Below are 20011 nucleotides of genomic sequence, written 5' to 3' on the forward strand. Positions count from 1 at the left end.
ATAGGGTGCTAAGTGTAAAAGAAGCAGAAAATGCCTAGGATGGGCTGAAAAGGAAGATTTAGTTAATTTTTTCCAATACATAGAGGATGAAAACATGAGAATTCTTGTTTTGTCATAATAATTCTGTTTGGTAATGATTCATCATTTTATTTAATTTTGGTCTCTGGTTTCTCCAGCAATGATTTTAACTCACATTCTGTTACATTACCCTAAAATGTTATGAATAACATACTGCAGCTGGAAGGTGCCAGTGGCAGAGTGACATAATTTTCCAGGACATAAAATCAGACTACTAAATCATGCTATATCAACATAGTGTTTTATAATAATTATTTTCCTCCTAATTTAGAGCTATCACTTATAAACATGATTTTAGGGTGATAGCATATGCATTTAACAGACTTTCTTTACTTAAACTGATTGTATTTCATAGAAGACTCAATATATAATACATCAAAAGACAAATCCTTCACATGAAGACTTTAGAGCATTTTAAATAAAATAGAAGTTATATTTAAACATTCTGCTAATAGAAATTAAGTTACATTTTTGTTTTTGAAAGATTTTAGATATTTTTAATTAAACTAATGCAGTTAGTTCAGTTTTCAGGTTTACCATTTCCTATCTCTTTCCAGTGTACATTCTTATCAATCAAGGAAACAGGAGCGACTGCAATGAAGCAAGTTGTGTTAGAAGCCAGTGACTAAAATTAGATTATCAATGACATTCACTTACATGTTCACAGCTGAAATTTCAAGGGTAAAACATTTTCTCCTGAAAGGAGACACTTCCCCATCACTGAAATGCAGACTTCTGTTATGAAATTGCATCCATATTACATCATTGGGCAGCGAAACTGACCCAAAATAGAAAGTGAAACCACATTTTTTTTTTCTGCCAAAGACAAAATTAAGTAATGGAATTGTTTAACAAGGTTATTTTGACTGGTGCTTTCTTAATTAAGGGGAGATTTTTGTCTGAGAGAAGTAATATTCCCAAAGAGGAAGGAAGTATAAAGTATCTAGCATGAGGGCAGAGAAAGGTGGTCTAGACTTTATCCCACCCACCTTAAACTACTCTTTAATGCAAATCTTCAGAGACCAATGCGGTTTCTATTTTGTGACTGTTGCTCCCTTTCCTGTTTTTATGGGTACACTGGTACAGTTCAGATGTTTTTCCAGATGTCACATTCCATTTATCTTTTGGAAAAGTCACAGCGTGTGTGCATGTACTTACATAATTAGTGGAAACGTGACATCAACCATTTTAAAACATACATTGCCTCCCTTCTGTTCATTCCTCCGTGGATCACAAGGGGTGTAACTTGTGAATCAGAGGAGAGCCACTCTTCCCAATGCACCTTTGTGCAGTGCAGTCGTTCACTCCGGCAGCTGGTCAGGAGCTTCCATCGCTGTGCAGCGCAAACATCCACACCGGGACACATTGCTCTGGAAAGCCGTCCTGCTTCTGCTGGCCTAGCACCACCAGCCCACTCTTCCTAATGAGGGTCTGAAGGATGTCCATGTCCCGAGTCACGCTGCTGTCAGAGAGATCGAAGATGCAGCCCTTCCGGGCCACATTGTCCTTCAGTATGATGATGCCATTTTCCTTCAGGCCATCTCGGCACCGGGAAAGAAACGCAAGAAGGTCTTTATCGGTCAGGTACCCTACAGGTGAGGCCAAGTAAATGGGGGAACAGGATGAAAGGGTGGGTGGGGAAGGAGGTGAGTAGGCAAGACTGAACGGCCACAAGGCTACAAATCGGGAGCTTGTTTGTTCATTCATTCATGAATTATTTCATAGCCTGAATTGTTTTGTTGTGGGAGGCTTTGAGAATTTAGGTAAGAGGACAGGTATCCTCTTTGAGGAGAATCAGTGCACGTTCTGTAAAACAGCTATTATACCAACCTAGTCTATCTACCTCCCAGGCACAAAATAAACCACTCCTCATCCCTTGGATTCACTCCATGTCTGCTGAACAGCTCAACTCTGCCATTATTCCTCTGTGTCTTACACACACACACACACACACACACACACTCACACACACACACACTCACACACACACTCAGACCAAAATCTCATTCACTGCTATCTCATTTCCTGAGAATTTAAATCTAAGAAAGCCAAGGTTTGTCAATAATGGAGATACACTTTTTAAAGTTTTTCAAATATTCAGTTTTCTTCTAGGATTTAGGTTGGCACAAAGACACTCCATCCTAAGAATGGGAATCACCAGCCTTGTTCAGTGGATGTTAGGGGCAGAATCCAGAGGACCAGAGTTTGGGGGGAGTTTGCATTATATGTTAGACTAGCTAACTGTTCTAAGTGCAGCTAGAGCCAAATATCCCTTTGTGTCTTTGCTCTGCCTCCACAAGTCCTCCAGTTAGTGGGGAGAAGGGAAGATGCAATGCCATGCAGAACTAACCAATGACCCACTGAATCCAGATGACATCATATCTTCCCAGTGGGGGTGTGAATTCCTGCAGGCTATAGCAGTGGTAGCTTTCTACCTTGTCACCTTTGACCTGCAGGTAGTTCTGTGCTTCGAGGAGGAACGATTCCATCATGTCCACCAGTTCCACAGTGTTGAAAACCGGCAACAGGACATGCTTGCTCACTCTTCCTATCCCAGAGCCGCAGTCCAAGGCACAGTCCGTGCCAGCTCTCCGGGGCCCCTGCAGAAAGGTACCTTGTGGAACATTCCAATGACAGACATTCTCCCTGAGTCTTGACACTCAGTTACCTCTTTAAGTAAACTTCATTTAGGTCAAGTTCATATAATTAAATGTGGGTTTCCTTGGTGGCTCAGACAGTAAAGAATCTGCCTACAATGCAAAAGACCTCAGTTTGATCCCTACATCAGGAAGATCCCCTAGAGAAGGGAATGGAAACCCACTCATTATTCTTGCCTGGAGTATTCTTGCCTGGAGAACTCCGTGGACAGGGGAGCCTGGCAGGCTACAGTCCATGGGGTCACAAAGAGTGGGGCATAACATAGCAACTAACATACACACACACTTAAAATTTAATGTACTGTTTTAAATGTACCATTCAAGGAGTCTGGACAAATGTATACAGGTAGTACCCACCACCGTGGACTTCCTAGGTGGCACTAGTGATAAAGAGCCCCCCTGCCAATGCAGGAGACATAAGAGACATGGGTTCAATCCCTGGGATGTGAAGATCCCCTGAAGGAGGGCATGGCAACCCACTCCAGTATTCTTGCCTGGAGAAACCCTTGGACGGAGGAGCCTGGCAGGCTATAATCCATACCGTAGCACAGAGTCGTAGCACTGAAGCAACTTTAGAATGCCTGCACCCACTGCCAGAGTCAAGTTATAAAACATTCAATGACTTTTTTCAAAACATATCCAAACATGTCTAGTTTTTGCCTTCTTTATTTTATCCAATTATAGGTCTTTCAAATAATTAAAAAATAAGATTTTACAAAATGTCTTAGGTTTGAGAACTAGGTAATGTTTTATAAGAAGTGGGCCATTTAAAGTCCTATGAAAGTAGAACTTTGCTGCTGCTGCTGATGCTAAGTCGCTTCAGTCGTGTCCCACTCTGTGCGACCCCAGAGACGGCAGCCCACCAGGCTCCCCCGTCCCTGGGATTCTCCAGGCAAGAACACTGGAGTGGGTTGCCATTTCCTTCTCCAGTGCATGAAAGTGAAAAGTGAAAGTGAAGTCGCTCAGTCGTGTCTGACTCCTAGCGACCCCATGGACTGCAGCCCACCAGGTCCCTCCGTCCATGGGATTTTCCAGGCAAGAGTACTGGAGTGGGGTGCCATCGCCTTCTCTGAAGTAGAACTTTGTTAATTGCCAATTTGAGTCAAATCCATAGCAAATGGACCTGCACTGTAGCTTATTGCCTTGTAGAAAAAGAGAGAGAGCAAAGCAGAGAGAATCTTTCAGAGGTTTAAAATTGCTTTTCAAACTCATGCAGTGAACACATTTCAATTCATACTGGGGTGGATGATTAAAATTTATGTTTTTCAAAACTGATTTTGAGGGCTCTGAATTATCTACTATTCTTGTGTGGAAGATAATTTTTAGGACCTGAGCTGAGGAAACGCAATCTGTTCCATTCTCAGGCCAGAATTTCACTTCAAACTCAACCTCTATGGCATATAGCACATTTATGAGGATAAAAGGTAGTTGCAGCAAAGTCCCCCTGTCTCTTTTCATGCTAAAAATTGTTTCTGCTTTTGTATCAGAAATCACATGACTTATTGGACAAAAAGCCCTTAAACTTTTTAAAAGTAAAATTCTGAATTAAATTAACTGACAGTGAAAGATGAATAGTTAGTAGAGATAGGAGGATATCAGCCAATGAAAACCTTCTCAAATTTGCTTCTATAAAGTAATATACATACACACACACACACACAACCAGTATATATCTATGAAATAAACATGTGTATATATGTATATATATATATGTATATGTGTGTGTTTATGTTGTATGATATTTGACTGTAGCTATCCTTGAAACAACAGTTTCAAAACAATATACAAAACAATTGGCCTTCCCAGGTGGTTTTAGTGGTAAAGAACCCTACTGCCAGTGCAAGAGACATAAGAGACGCAGGTTCAATCCCTGAGTCGAGAAGATCCCCTGGAGGAGGGCATGGCAACCCACTCCAGTATTGACTGGAGAATCCCTATGGACAGAGGAGCTTGGCAGGCTACAGTCCAATGTGTCACAAAGAGTCAGACACGACTGAGGTGACTGAGCACATTTGTACGCACGAATACATAAATATACAAAAACTGTTATATAAAAACACAAAAGATGCCTTTTACTCAAATCTTGTGCACTTTTGCCCCTCACCGCTACCGCCTAGTTGTCTTTATTCCATGCCGTTCCCCATGTTTGGCACAGCCTCGCATATCCTGGCACCAAGTTTTTTCCTCTTTCTCTCATCCTCATGCTGTGCCTCTGAGAAGAGACATTTAAAGACTGACCTCTGGGACAACATCTCTACTCTCTTGGACACTCTGGCTGCTTATTACTGTGCTTGGATTGAAATTTGATGCACCTCCGTGAATGTGACCAAAACCACATAAATGTGTGATTTCAGAACTTTAATTATCTTATTATTTATTATCTTATTATTTATTATCTTCATAGTTTTGGATTTATATAAAATAGTAAAATACTCTAAGAAATTTCATTTTCATTTTGATTCTGCCTATGTCTTTTGTGTCAAAGAATATTATTTTACCTTCTTTCCATTGGAGTTTGAAAATAAAGTGTTAAATACCACTGTATAAAAACCGTGAAATACAGTTAGCCCCCAATTTTTCAGTCATCCGATCTCTGAGAAATATCAAGAGATAAAACCATCAAATACCAATTCCTTTTTATAAATTTTTACTTTCCCCTCAAAAAGCTAAAAGTAAGGAATGTTATCAGTTTTGCCACTGATATTATCTTGGTATCGTTTGTTTATTTGCTAAAGTAAGCACATTTGCAACAAGTTTAAAAGTGTTTTCCCACTGTCCCAGATCACTAAGTGTTGAAAGGAAAGCAAAACTTTAAATTAAACAATCTGCCTTTTCCCAGTTGACATAAGGATAAATCATGTCAGATACTCATGTTCCCAAACTCCTTGTATCTTGACCTGGATACTAATTTAGCATATTATTAAGGTCAAAGTACCAAAATATCATTTCTTTAAAAAGACTATGTTTGTACTTTGAGGTCACAGCTTCACAATGAGCCTTGTCTACTAAGAAGGACTCCTTATATTTGTTTGAAAAAAGCAGACTACTCATTTCCAACATAAATATGCCAGCAGAAGCCTGTTTCCTTTCCCAGGTCTGTGGGCCTGTGTATGGGCTCTGTCTGACCAGCATCCCTGTGGTCAGTTTGGCATTCCACATGGAGTGACAAGACAGCCGGATTACTAACTAAGCTTCTGAAATGCACTGGGATCAAAGTCAGCCTCACCTCGAGGCGAGCAGGAAGGATTGCTCTTCGCCAGATTGGGGGAGAGTTGAGGTCTGTGGTCCACACACACACACACACACAGAGCAGGGATTTTTCTGCTTCATGAGACAAATAGAAAAAATATGTCGTGGATAAGAGCTGGGAATTTGGTATCAGACAGACCTTGTCGGGCATGAGTCCCAGATCTGTCTCTTACCAACTGTGTAACCTTGAAAATGTACTTAATCTCTAGAAGCCTCAGTTTCCCCAACCATGAAAATGAGAAATAATAATAGTACTTACCTCCCAAAATTATTATGAAGAACAATAAGATAGTACTTCTAAAGTGCTCATCAGAGTGACTATCTCAGATAAAGTGCTCGGTGAAGTCAGTCAGTAACACTGATTTTAAAATATTCCAGGTTAACCTGATCTATAAATAACCCCAGCCATCATCTCTAGTTTTGTAGTCCTTTATGGCCACAGTTGATGTCCAGACACTTTGCCCCAATGAGTGCTCCATCCTGATTCTATTTTTCTATACTCAGGCAAAGGGTACTTCAGAGAAAGTTGGATAAAAAGTGAACCTCACCTCAACACTAGAGAAACTATTAATATTATGCTTCTAAATAGGTTGACAACTTAATCCCAAATATTTGTAATATTCTTAATGGTTCCTTCATCAGAATAAAATGGAGTCCAAATTTCAGATGAATAACTTCATAGTGAATTGGAACAAAACCTGTTTGCTAGTTAGGACTTTGTTCTCAGTAGAACCAACAGCAGCTTTATTATGTGGGTTGTCTGTTCTAAAAACTAAATGAAAAAGTGAAAGTAAGTCATTCAGTTGTGTCCAACTCTTTGCAACTCTGTGGATTGTAGCCTACCAGGCTCCTCCATTCATGGAATTTTCCAGGCAAGAGTACTGGAGTGGGTTCCATTTCCTTCTCCAGGGGATCTTCCCGACCCAGGGATTGAAACTGGGTCTCCTGCATCGTGGGCAGATGTTTTACCACCTGAGCCACCAGGGAAGCCCCAACTAAATGAAGCTCCAAAAAATACAATGACTGAATTATATGAAAGCTTGTTAGTAGTAGTAGCAATAAATGAGCTCTATTGCATAATAATTATGTGCACTAAAGTAAATATTTGACATATATTATCTCATTTGAGCTTCACATTATCCTACAAGATATGTTCTGTGGTTATACTCTAGACACAGGTAAGAAAATTGAGGTTTAAGAGAATTTAAGGAGTAAACCCAAGGTGGCTTACACTGTAAGAAGAACCATAATGACTCTGGGGCCCAAGATTCTGGCCCCTAAAGTATATGACCCATCTCCATGTGGCCTGAAAGTATGGAAGTGGAGTTTTACCCAACACCAAATCTATAAAGGGATCACAGTTTTTCAAGGCAATGTCTCAAGTGTGTAGAAAACAATATAAAGATATTCTACTATACTTATCATTTTTAAACTAAACATAAGCCTGCATTTCCCTACAACATTGAGTTTTTATTACAGAGACTCAATAAATCACCCCAAGATCCCAAATGGCATGATTTCTCATCGGTCATCTGAGTGTCAACTGCTTATCTATGGGATCTGAAAGAGAAGTCTTCTTAATCTACTACTTGTAATATTAACACTGCTAGTTCACCTTCCCCTGAAGCATAAGAAATAAGCTGGTGCTAGGAGAGTGATGCCAACTAGGATAAACCAGTCATTTAATGTGCCCCATCCTTTTTGAACCTCTTAAAACAGGCTTTCACACTAAACCCATGGCTCACCCATTTGGCTTTCATATGACTGAAGCAACAACACAGAAGCCTGTGAGCTCATTGTTTGCAAGAACTTTGCTTCCTAATCAAACTATAGTTGGATACTCACCCCAACAAATTTCCTGAGAAATTTCTGAGAGGCCTGGATATCTGGGTTGGACAATTCAATGAAATTTCCCATCATACCCTCTTCTGTAGCTGGTACTTCTTGATAGAAGAGTTTAGCTCTGGCATAGAACTGCATCTCACCATTGATTACTTGACTTGTTAAAGCATACAATTTCACTGAAAATAAAACATTATTAATATTTAAGTGACAGAACAAGTTCATTCTTATCATGCAGCGAATTTCCTCTTGGAAGCCTGCAAATCTGTGGTATGGAGGAAAGGGTATTCATTTGATGTCAGAAGATCTGGGCTTGAGCTCTAGCTCGGTTATTTACTTGCTATTTAACCTTGGGTAAACTTCTCAACCCCTATGATCTTCAGGTGGGTCATGTATAAATCACAGTCGTGGCATTTTCATGATTTAATAAACCTAGAGTTTAATTTTAAAAATAGCTTGTCACTGTGTTTAAAAGTATTCAATAGTGTTTGCTACAGTAGAATAAATAATTTCACAAGTTTCACAGTAAGTTTTATCTTTGACCTTAAAATATTTTATGGAAATTTGATCACTAATCCTTACTTCTAACCACAAGGTAGATTAGGGATAGGTATTTTTTTCATTTCTTTTTCAAGCAATTCATACCCATATATCTCTTTGTACCAACATGACAGAAAATGTGCTTGAGCCCTAAGTTCTGAAAATAAAATACTAAAAAGTATAATATTTTTTGAGCAACTATTTTGTACTAGGTATTATACTAGGCACATTCACATATACTACGTCATTATTTCAGAAAAGAAGTGAGGTATTATTTTTAAACATTTATTTTTATAAAAACATGTGTTCCCACTTCTGAAGGGTAAATGAGTATGCACTTAAATGTGATTTGTAAATTAAAATGCATCCTTGCAGATATAAAATATGTTCATTAGAGAGCATTCAGAAGGAAATGATAGAAAGTGAGATGAAAGGGAGAAATTTCTTGTTCAAGATTATAAGCTGAATCCATCCATTTGTCTTCTCTCATTCCCAATACTCCCCATGAATTGTTTTAATAAACTCAATCTGTAACAATGAAGAAAATGAGGAGGGACCGCCAATAAATTCATGATTTCAACAAATTTCTGGAAGACAAAAAGCAGATGGAACAAAACTATATAATTTACAGCTCAGGACATCTGCAAAGGAAGTAAAAGTTAATTTAAAATCTGCCTGCAGGCCAACTGGGAGGTGACCAATGTACTTCCTCCCAAAAGTGACAAGCAGCACAGCTATAATCTAAGGGGGGGTAAATAGTCTCTTCTCTAAAAAAAGAAAAAAAGGAGAACTAGACCCATTAGTGTTGGGATCCTAAAATAGTAATTCTGGCATATAGAAGGTTCCAGGCACCTCATCTGCTTACATTCATCAGAGTCTGGTAAAGTCAACTGGCATATGTAGAGCTCCTGGGCATCCTTTCTATTCAGTGGAGAAGTATGTAACACAGGAAATCTTCTCCACCACCTAAACTCCTTTACCTTGTCCTTCATCCCTAACCATGGATTAAAAAATGACTTCCAAATACATGAGGGTGAATGTCTGAAAAACAAAAGAGAGATAAACAATCAAAACTGACTTCAAAGGAAATAGAAATAATCCAGGAAATTAATGAGAATTTAAACCAAAACCAAGCAAAAATTTTTATCCATGAGGAGATATGAGAACAGGTGCATCATAAATTGAAGATAAGATGTCAAGAAAATGGCAATGTAAAACATAATAAAGAATTCTTAGAAATTAAAATTTTGATTACCAAAAACTTTGGAGTTAATATTGAGTAAACATTTGGAGGTAACATTGAGTAAACAAATCAGGACATAAAGGAAAAGGTAGATTCAGAAAACACAAGTAAAAATATTAAAGCTATAAAGATTTAACTCAGAAGACCCAACATCAAGCTAATTAAGATTCTCAAAAACAGAAAATGAAGAAGAATTACAGAAAAAAAATTAAAACAGGTTCCTTGCCTCTTTTCCTACTGGAAGATCAGATATTTTTCTCTTAGAAAAAAAAAAAAAGAGATAAAATTTCTCAAGGTCCAAGGTCCAAGAGCACTAAGCAATATGGATTTTAAAAACCTCGCTGATTCACGTCACTGTATGGCAAAAACCACCATGATATTGTAAAGTACCCTCCAATTAAAGTAAATAAATTAATTAAAAATACTTAAATATACTTTATTTAAATAAAAATATTTTTATTTATGAAAATTTTTATCAAAAATAATTAATGTCACATTCATACATATCTTTAGGAAATTTCAAAACACCAAGAGTAATGAGAAGATTATTAAGTTATTTACAGGGGAAAAGTTTGCTGACTTTCAAGTAGGGTTGCCAGAGTTAGCAAATAAAAATATAAGACATACAATTACTTTTGAATTTTAGATAATCAATGGATAATTTATTAGTATAAATATGCTCAAAATACCACACATTGCATGGGACATACTTTTACTAAAAAATTGTTTGTTGATTATCTTAAATTCCGGACTAGGCAATGGCACCCCACTCCAGTACTCTTGCTTGGAAAATCCCATGGACGGAGGAGCCTGTTAGGCTGCAATCCATGGGGTCACTAAGAGTCAGACCCGACTGAGCGACTTCACTTTCACTTTTCACTTTCATGCATTGGAGAAGGAAATGGCAACCCACTCCAGTGTTCTTGCCTGGAGAATCCCAGGGACGGGGGTGTCTGGTGGACTGCCGTCTATGGGGTCGCACAGAGTCGGACACGACTTAGCATATCTTAATTTCAAATTTAACTGACCTCATAGTTTACCTGGCAGCCGTATATTCAAAGGAGTAGACTCAGGCTTATAACACAGATCTCATCACAAACACTGAAAAACAGTGTCATCAATATTTTAAGGGAAAATTATTTTGAAGCTAAAATATATTACCATTCAAATGGTGAGAGAATATTTACCTCCCATATTCATTCTTCAGAAGTTTCTCAAAGCTATATTCCAGCTCAGTGAGGGTTAAAATTGAGAAGATATATCATGAAAGACAACAAAATTAACCCAGGAATCCAATGAAAAGAAATCCCAAAATGGTAGATATTATTAGATCTAGAAAGAAATCAGTTTATACTACAACAGAAAGCATTGGCTTCAAAAATATCTTCAGGAAATAGAATGAACTGGATTCTGGGCAATGGATAGTAGGGAAGAAGTGAGAAGACATGAGTAATATCCTTAGGAAGACATATTTTTAACCTCAACAAAAATAAAAGACAGTTGAATGCTCCAAGTAAAATATACAACTGTATAAAAGAATGTTACAATCAGGATATGAAGCAAACCAAAATATGACATAATTGTACATAGAAGGAGTATAAGAAAAGAGAATCTATTTAAACTTTACTAGGAACACCAAGATTGTGACGGTGGATTAATGTACCACATGGCTCTGAATTGAATAACGGTTACATAGTTCCAAATTTTTATTCTAAAAGTTAAAAATCCAATAAACCCTACTTCTATCCATTGTAGTATATTTCATCTGTGGAGTTACATCATTATTTCCTACCTTGAAGACGCTGAGGCCAATATTTGGACCCTTGAGTGATCATGAATTTGCTAAAAGGAATATAGGAATCAGAACCCATGTATGTTATTTTCTAGAGATTAACAATATTATATACTATATTTCCTATATATGTTAATTATACAATAGATTGTCATTTTAAAAACACAAACCTTTTAAAACTATTAATAAATAGTCCAGTAGTCATGTATGGATGTGAGAGTTTGACTATAAAGAAAGCTGAGTGCAGAAGAATTGACGCTTTTGAACTGTGGTGTTGGAGAAGATTCTTGACAGTCCCTTGGATTGTAAGGAGATCCAACCAGTCCATCCTAAAGGAGATCAGTCCTGGATGTTCATTGGAAGGACTGATGTTGAAGTTGAAGCTCCAATACTTTGGCCACCTGATGTGAAGAACTGACTCATTTGAAAAGACCCTGATGCTGGGAAAGATTGAGGGCAGGAGAAGAAGGGGACGACAGAGGATGAGATGGTTGGATGGCATCACTGACTCAATGGACATGAGTTTGGGTAAACTCCAGGAGCTGGTGATGGACAGGGAGGCCTGTCATGCTGTGGTCCATGGGGTCGCAAAGAGTCGAACACGACTGAGTGACTGAACTGAACTGAACTGAACAATAGATTGTCATTTTAAAAATACAAACCTTTTAAAACTATTAATAAATATATAGATTTTTTGACATTTTATATACAAGTGAGCATCTGATTGAGAAAATATAACTTTAAAAGGAATGCCCTCATGTTCAAAATCATTGGGAACCGACACCAGTCCCCCTTCCCTAGCACTCAGTAAAGTGTTATGTCAACAATGACATATAATGAATAAAATTAATGCTTATAAATTCAACAGGGACAGAAAAAATTAAGCATCACCATGCCAAAAAAACATGACTGTTTCAAATTCGTCTGGATGTCTCAGAAAATGAGGTTAAGAAATCACAGCTCACAAAGTCTTCCCAGAGACGAATGCTTCTGGGGCAAGCCACAGGTAAGCCACAGCCCAGTGCTCTCTTGTTGATCCAACCAAAGCAGCAAAACAACCACTCTCATCATCACCTGCTTAAGTCAACTAGTTGGTGGAGTTTATTAAAACCTTTAATCTGGAAATGGGAATGGTCCATTATGCCAGCAACGTTTAGACCACAAGTGAATGCCAAGCTCAGCAGGGGTCAGACTCAATAGGTAAGTTTTTATGGTTATGGGCTTGTCACCTAATTGACAGGAACATTTCACTAAAAAGATATATGAGGTGTAATGTCCAGCCCCAGGTACTCCCCTCCTGATAGCTCCTGCAATGGTGCCAGTTGATTGATAAGGTAATCAAACATCAGCCTATATCTTTTTATTATAGAATACATCTAGTGGCTTATTCTTGTGGGATTGCAATGTTTTTGTGACACCTAGTATAGTCTAAACCAGAGGCTAGACACTCTATTAGCTCTTGATATAACATGGTGCTTATTTCTTGACCTACATTATAAGCTGAACTTCCAAGCAATTTCCAAGGTTACAAAAAGAAAAATAAAGTACATGTGAATTTGCCCTGAAGAAGAACAAAGATCTTGTGAACTCTCTAAGAAAGATTTGTTGAGAGCATAGCGTTTATGCTTGCTGAGTACCTTCTCTATTTTCCTTTTTTGTTTGTTTTTTTAGTAGAGTTGGATGTAACTCTTTTAGACTTTATTCTAGATATTAGACCTGTTTGTCAACTGGAAATTGACCTAAAAGTCTTCAGAGGATATATAGACTAGATTTAAACAGTAAGTTTGAAATGATTTGAGATACAATACTGGATCAAGTTAGTCTTTTATTTATAAGAGGAAAGAAATGGAGATGTCTTTAGGAAGTATAAGGTCTTCCATAAGAGAGATTTGTAGGTGATCACTTCTCAATTTAGCCATTAAAGAAGTGACAGTAAAAATTTAACGAAGGAAGGGAGGAAAGATAAAAGGAAGGGAGGAAGGAAAGAAAATGTGTCTAGGCACAATAGAGTATTACTCAGCCATAAAAGGAAGAAAATTCTGCCATTTGTGACAGCATAGATGGACCTCGAGGGCATTATACTAAATTATATAAATCAGACAGAGAAAGATAAATAATGTATGATCTCACTTATTTGTGGAATCTAAAAAACACCAAAGTCTTGTCAGTTTTCTCATCCACAAGAAAGGGTAGGAGGGAGTGGAATTTTATCAGTGTTCCTGGTAGAATCCAAAGGTCTGTGTGTGCCAGAATGCTAGAAAGTCATCATTAACAAGCCTTAGAATTACACTGAGAGTCCCTCTAGGTTTTATTTCTTCCCTGAATGCTTTAGGAGTCGGGGGTTCCTTGCCTGTAAAGTAATGCACTCTCAACCCTGAAAGTTTTAGTGGGCTTTTTCTTTTTCGACTGAGGACTATTTCAGGGCTTCCCAGGTGGCTCAGTGGAAAAGATTTCACCGATGAATACAGGAGTCACAGGAGACACAGATTCAATCCCTGGGTCAGGAAGATCCCCTGGAGGAGGAAATGGCAACCTGCTCCAGTATTCTTGTCTAGGAAATCCCATGGACAGAGGAACCTGGTGAGCTACAGTCCATAGGGTCACAAAGAGTCAGACACAACTGAGCACACAAATCCTTTTCAGCCCTCAAACACAAGTAAAGAAAGGTGAGGAAGGAGGGAAAATACACTTTCCCCACCCCAGCAAGGATGTATACAAGTTCCTGCTGCACGTCATGTCCCCTGCCCACTTGGCCAAATGGCTTCCTCTCTAATTCCTATTTCAGTGTTCTACCTAACCCGCTGTTGAATGTGAAAAGGTCAGAATACAAAGATACTGGGGACAGAGTTTTCATGGTGAGATTCTACATCGGAAGAGTCAGAAGCTGATCCAGCAGTCACCAGGCCTCCTCTGGACCTCCCTCTGCAGCATCCTGTAGTGATGCCTGTCATGTCCCCACGTTCCACAAAGATTATCTGTGCGGGTCTCTCTCCTACATTAAACTCTCAGGATAAAGTTCATCTTATTTTCCTTATAACCCCAGGACTTACCATCCTGCTGACCCACAGCAGGCCTCCTTTGAGTGTTCACTGAATAAATGAATATTGTCTAGTTTTTCGTTCTTTGGATAACAGGTTCAACAAAGTAGTGGATGGATATAGGGAATAGCCAACCCACTCCAGTATTCTTGCCTGGAGAATTCCATGGACAAAGGAGCCTGGTAGGCTACAGTCCATGGAATCGCAGATAGTCTGACACAACTGAGCACATGCACGCACACATGACATAATCACACATAGGTCACACTTTTTGTGGTTAATGAAAAACTATAGGAGGATAAATTGATTTTCCTAATTAGGCAAACCTAAATAATAAACAAATAGTAATCATCACTGATCAAACATGTATATATGTACTATATATGCTAGCATTTATATCTCACTGAATATATAAGATAGACGTGACTATCTACAGAAGAAAAGAGGGCATCAGGAGGTTAAAGAAATTGCCAAATAGTGAGTGACATAACTGGGATTTAAACCTAGTTCTATTTAAATTCAAAATCCATATTTTACCCATTTAGTACTGTGTATAGGACGGTCTGCTAAAGAAAGGAAAACGATCCACTTCTTCATTTCTTTAAAATGAAAAATGGTCTTACATAATTGGTATTGCAAAGGCAACAATAAACCTTCGGAAAATGTATCACTGCACAGTGAGTTGTGCAGCCATGCTTTCCACAGGGATGAAATCAACTTGAAAAATGCCAAAAGTTGTATGCTGAGTTTCATTTGGAAGTTACGGGGGGAGCCTGGTGGGCTGCTGTCTATGGGGTCACACAGAGTTGGACATGACTGAAGTGACTTAGCAGCAGCAGCAGTGTATTTTAGGGAATGTTTTTATTAATTCTAGGTTTTAATTGTGACAGCAAAGTTGTGACCATTGTTCTCAATTTCTTCCTCAGAGCCTAATTATTTTAAAAGGGTAAGTGAAGGGGAGTTAATAACCATTAATAGGTACCTCCCATGTGCCTGACGTTATGCCAAGGCACTTTCATGTCATCTCTCTTAGTCCTCACAAAAACTGGAATTGTAATCACTATTTTACAGGTAAGTGATGAAAAAAATCTGAAAAATTTAGTAACATGCTCCATATTACGGAGAAAAGAAGTGTCACACCAGGTCCTAACCCAAATTATTTAAATGCAAAGCCTTTGTTCCTTTTGCTAAACTGCTTGGAAGTATTATTCTAAGTGCGAAGGTAGACTAAGCCTTTAACAATGTCCAGGAGTAATAGATTCTTGCACAATATATAGTGAATAAATATTCACTGACTTCTGTGTCCTTAAAAATATGCTGTGGATAGTGCTGGAAGAATTACTGAGGAGTTGGCTTATGTGTACACCTCCAAGTTGGATTGTATACAGGCCCACACTGTTATACAACCTGGAGATTTACCTAAATTGTTTTCCTACTCTACTTCCCATTTGTTCACAAACAGCCACCTATGACAAATTCATTCACTCCAGGCCTCTAGCTGAATTTGGGCTGGTATAACTAGATTATATGAACCCATTCACTGGCTCACCCATCTTTCTGATTTCTTCAGTAGAAAGCCAGTGCTCCTCATGGACTGTTTTTTATATTCCTGTCAGTTGGAAAATTTTGGTAAAACTTGTAGTGCTCCCTTCACTAGTCAAGTTGCCATTTACACTGAGAGGCAGCATGATTTTGTGGTTAAAAAGCTCAACTGGCCTGGCTTCTAATCCTGCTCCACACTCATCACCGTGTGATCTTTGGCCAGTTACTTACTTCCTCTGTGGATCAGTTCCTCAGATTCAGGAGAGAGAAAATAACCCCACCACCTAATACAGATGTTGAGAGGATTAGCAGACTTCCCTGGTGGCTCAGACGGTAAAGCATCTGTCTACAGTGTGGGAGACCCAGGTTTGATCCCTGGGTCGGGAAGACCCCCTGGAGAAAGAAATGGCAATCTACTCCAGTACTATTGCCTGGAAAATCCCATGGACAGAGGAGCCTGATAGGCTACAGTCCATGGGGTCGCAAAGAGTTGGACACGACTGAGTGACTTCACTTCACTTCACTTCACTGAGAATAGTAACAAGCATGTTTCCATTTCTTTGTGAAGACCTGTCATAGTCAATGGCATAGCTAAGAATTCCATTGGAGACTTTGAATATGCATGCTCTTGCTTCTCCAGGAATCACTGAACTTAGCCAGGGATATTTCAACAAGCGTCCCCATGACTGAATGTCACTTCACAGTGAGCTGGTGTGAGGCTGACTGCTTAACGCAGGCAGTTGGAGGGAGGAAGGAAGAAAGAAGAAATCAAAGAGTCTGGTTAGCCGCCATTCTTCCCATAATTACTCCAAACAACAAACTCTCTGTGTAGATGCTACAGTAGGGCTCCCCAGTCTTTTAAAAGAAGGGCTTTATTTTCATTTCTATGAAGTCTTGAAATCATCAAGAGGAGGGGAAGCCAACTCTAAAACACCTCAGTGGGGGCTGGGGAAGGAGTGCTTCCACTGGCTGAGTTTTACTTCCAAAGTGAAAACATTAATATCCACTGGAGCCTGAAAACTCTCATACAGCGAATTAAGCTTATCATTGGTAATGCCTGTTCTAAGGAAGGCTGTGTGGTGACTTTAAAAGAGAGCTGGTTCTAAGGAAGGAAATGAAATGCTACTGCTTACTGAGCATTGATGAGTTTCACATATATAATTGCATTTAATATTCCAACAGCCCCACAGTTTTGAGGAAAATGATGCTCAGAGTTTAGCAACTTGCAGGGGTGATTTCTCTATCAGTAGCAGTGCCAGAATTTGGACTCAGGATGTTGGAAACTTGCAATTAATTATTAGTAAGGGGCCATTTAATTTTTCTCATAAATATTTATTGGGGTCTTTTAAATTCATCTTTAGCTACTTTCAGAGATGGGGTTTAATCTCTAATAATTATTTTTAAAATTTGGCAGTCATCTACCCCTTAGCAAGTCTCTCATAAGTTATTGAATTTATATATTTCGCCAGACTAACGCAACATGAGCCAACAAGCTACTGTTACTGAGATATCGTCCAAACAGTGTCTCCAGTGGTCTGACAAAATATATGGAGTGGTCAGAACATCATCATCTTCCAAATAAACTGCTCTAATTTTTCCATTTGGATACAGATGAGATGTCGACTATGTCCTAAAGGAATTACTTATGGGTAGATCAGAGAGTTTGGATCCTAAAGCAGGTTGAGCACTGAAAAATTGATGCTTTTGAATTATGGCACAGGAGTAGACTCATGAGAGTCCCATGGACTGCAAGGAGATCAAACCAGTCAGTCCTAAAGGAAATCAACTCTGAATATTCATTGGAAGGACTGTTGCTGAAGCCGAAGCTCCAATACTTTGGCCACCTGACACAAAGAATGGACTCGGAAAAGATCCTGAAACCGGGAAAGATTGAAGGCAAAGAGAGAAGAGGGTGGCAGAGGATGAGATGGTTAGGTAGCATCACCAACACAAAGGATATGAATTTGAGCAAACTCCAGGAGACAGTGAAGGGCAGTGGAGCCTGAAGTGCTGCAGTCCATGAGGTCACAAAGAATCGGGAACAACTTAACGACTGCACAACAAAATGTGATCTACCAGAAAGAGCCCTGGTTCTTGCTTTGGTATCTAGGTGAGACCTATCTAGACTGATCTCATCATCTCTGAATTTTCTTTTCCTCATTTTAAAAAAATAGTATAGGGGACAGGAGTGAGAAGGTGCATAGGAAAGTAATAATACTGACCCTATCTATCTCATCATGTGGGTATGAGGTTCAAATAAAGTCATAAATGAGAAATTTGTATAAGGAATATATATATATGTATATATGTGAGATGAAGTCATTTGTATATCTAGAATTAAAGATTCCCCTCAGAAATGGACTTAGAAAGTGACCTTGGTAGGCTGGTAATATAGTCTTGAATGCAACACAAAGAATTATGTAGCTCCTTGCCCATCTGGAAAGCCTGCCCACATCAAGTGTACAATGGGGCTTTCAGCAACCTTAAGAAAACAGACTGGGGTGAAACATACTGCTCCTGCTTTCATTGGGGGAATATAAATCAAAGGGGATACTTCACTCTTTAATCACAAGTTATTTCCTCTTCAGGGCTGTTAAGAGTGCGCTTAACTAACCACTTTCACACAGGCTGAGAAAAGCAGTGTAGACAAACCAGATAAGCTTTATGTTGCCCTATTGTCCAGTTCCCTGAAAACTAGAGGAAATAACTATAATGGAGACAGACTACTGCCCAGTTTTTTTCTTAACATTCAAAGATCACACTAAAATCAGCTCCTTTAAGCTCTCAGACTATTATTGTAACTCAGAAAGGCCAGAAAGCATTATGTGGAGTGTGTGCTCATGCATACACATGCAGACACACACTCACCCCAACAACCTTGATCTATTATTGTTCAGCCATTCTTTTTAATTGTGAGTTGATATGCTATTGCATTAATATTCTCATCTTTGAGTTACCTAGTTTACTCACCTCTAAACTTTTGCAAATATTAAAAATGTCCTTTCAAACTCAAGAAATTCATTTCTACAAGGCTGATATTCAGGCAGCCAACACCCAGAGAAGCAAGTTACTCATGTCTGTGGTGCATGGAAATCCCAAAATAGAGGCTTGACCTTCCAGGCAGCACTTGATTTTGCACTCTCCATAAAAGAATGCCATTGAAATATTTAAGCCCATTTAAATGGTTGTGGGTCCTTTTTATCTGAAAAGTGTCCTTGTTCTAATTCCTTTTGGAAAAGCCCCACAACCTCACATAGTGGCTCCAGTCATTTCTTATCCCTTATCTAGGAGCTCTGACTCACTTACCCAGGGGAATATTTTCCAGCAGGTAGAGATAGCTCTGAAAGAAGTCATTGCAAATGGCTTTGTGAAGAATAAAGGACATGCTATGTCGACAGAGTTCATCATCGGTCTTCTGCCAGCGGGATCTGAAGGCAAAGTGGGCTCCCAGGTGGGCCATGGTGAAAGGGGATAATAATTATTCCTACAGAGAGAGGAAGCTTGCCTGACAGTTTCTTTGAATTAACTTTCTCTTTCTACACGAACTTGAGACTGTCATTTTAAACCAACCCCTGTCCATCTATATCAGGAGAAGTGTCATGGGGCTGGGGGGAGGGGCAGCAGACACAGGGAGGTCAGACTCTTGGCACGTCTACTGTCTGATTGCTCGGGCGACACCACTCCTGGCCAGCAGGTGCTAAGTAAAGATGAAACCAGGCTGAGCGAGATCCTGCTTCATCCAGGGAAAAGCACACCTCCCTCCTTTAGCTGCCACTTCAAACAAGCAGGAGCACAGCCTGCTAACACCCTGAATACTTTCTTTAATTTGATTCCTAAATTGGAAGAGCCTCATTTCCATTTCAAAGAGTCGTGAATATTTTGCGGGAGATCCAGTTCCCTGATTTCCATCCCTCCTCCTGGAACGCCAAATCCTCAAGTTACAAGTACCCTTCAAAGTCATCTTAGCTACCCATGCTTCTTTCATCAGTATAGTTTTGCCCAAATCTTTTCATAGAGATGGATGCATGTT

General features: G+C 39.1%; 1 protein-coding gene across 4 annotated transcripts; it reads right to left on the reverse strand.

Annotated features, from left to right (window-relative positions):
- Positions 1–71: 71 nt before the first annotated feature.
- NTMT2 (N-terminal Xaa-Pro-Lys N-methyltransferase 2) lies at positions 72–19540 on the reverse strand. 4 transcript variants are annotated; one of them, XM_070384483.1, is made up of 5 exons: positions 19288–19425; positions 9232–9407; positions 7830–8005; positions 2429–2678; positions 72–1667 (listed from the first exon to the last, which is right to left on the reverse strand). In XM_070384483.1, the coding sequence occupies exons 2-5, from the start codon at positions 9356–9358 to the stop codon at positions 1396–1398; spliced, it is 825 nt and encodes a 274-aa protein (XP_070240584.1). In that variant the 5' UTR covers positions 9359–9407; positions 19288–19425; the 3' UTR covers positions 72–1395. The 4 variants fall into 4 exon arrangements, with proteins under 4 accessions (XP_070240584.1, XP_070240585.1, XP_070240582.1 ...); XM_070384484.1 differs by lacking the exon at positions 9232–9407 and having other exon boundaries at positions 74–1619; positions 19288–19540; XM_070384481.1 differs by lacking the exon at positions 9232–9407 and having other exon boundaries at positions 74–1649; positions 19288–19540.
- Positions 19541–20011: the final 471 nt, after the last annotated feature.

This window comes from Bos mutus, chromosome 16 (assembly GCF_027580195.1).
Source record: "Bos mutus isolate GX-2022 chromosome 16, NWIPB_WYAK_1.1, whole genome shotgun sequence".
Lineage (NCBI taxonomy): Eukaryota > Metazoa > Chordata > Mammalia > Artiodactyla > Bovidae > Bos > Bos mutus.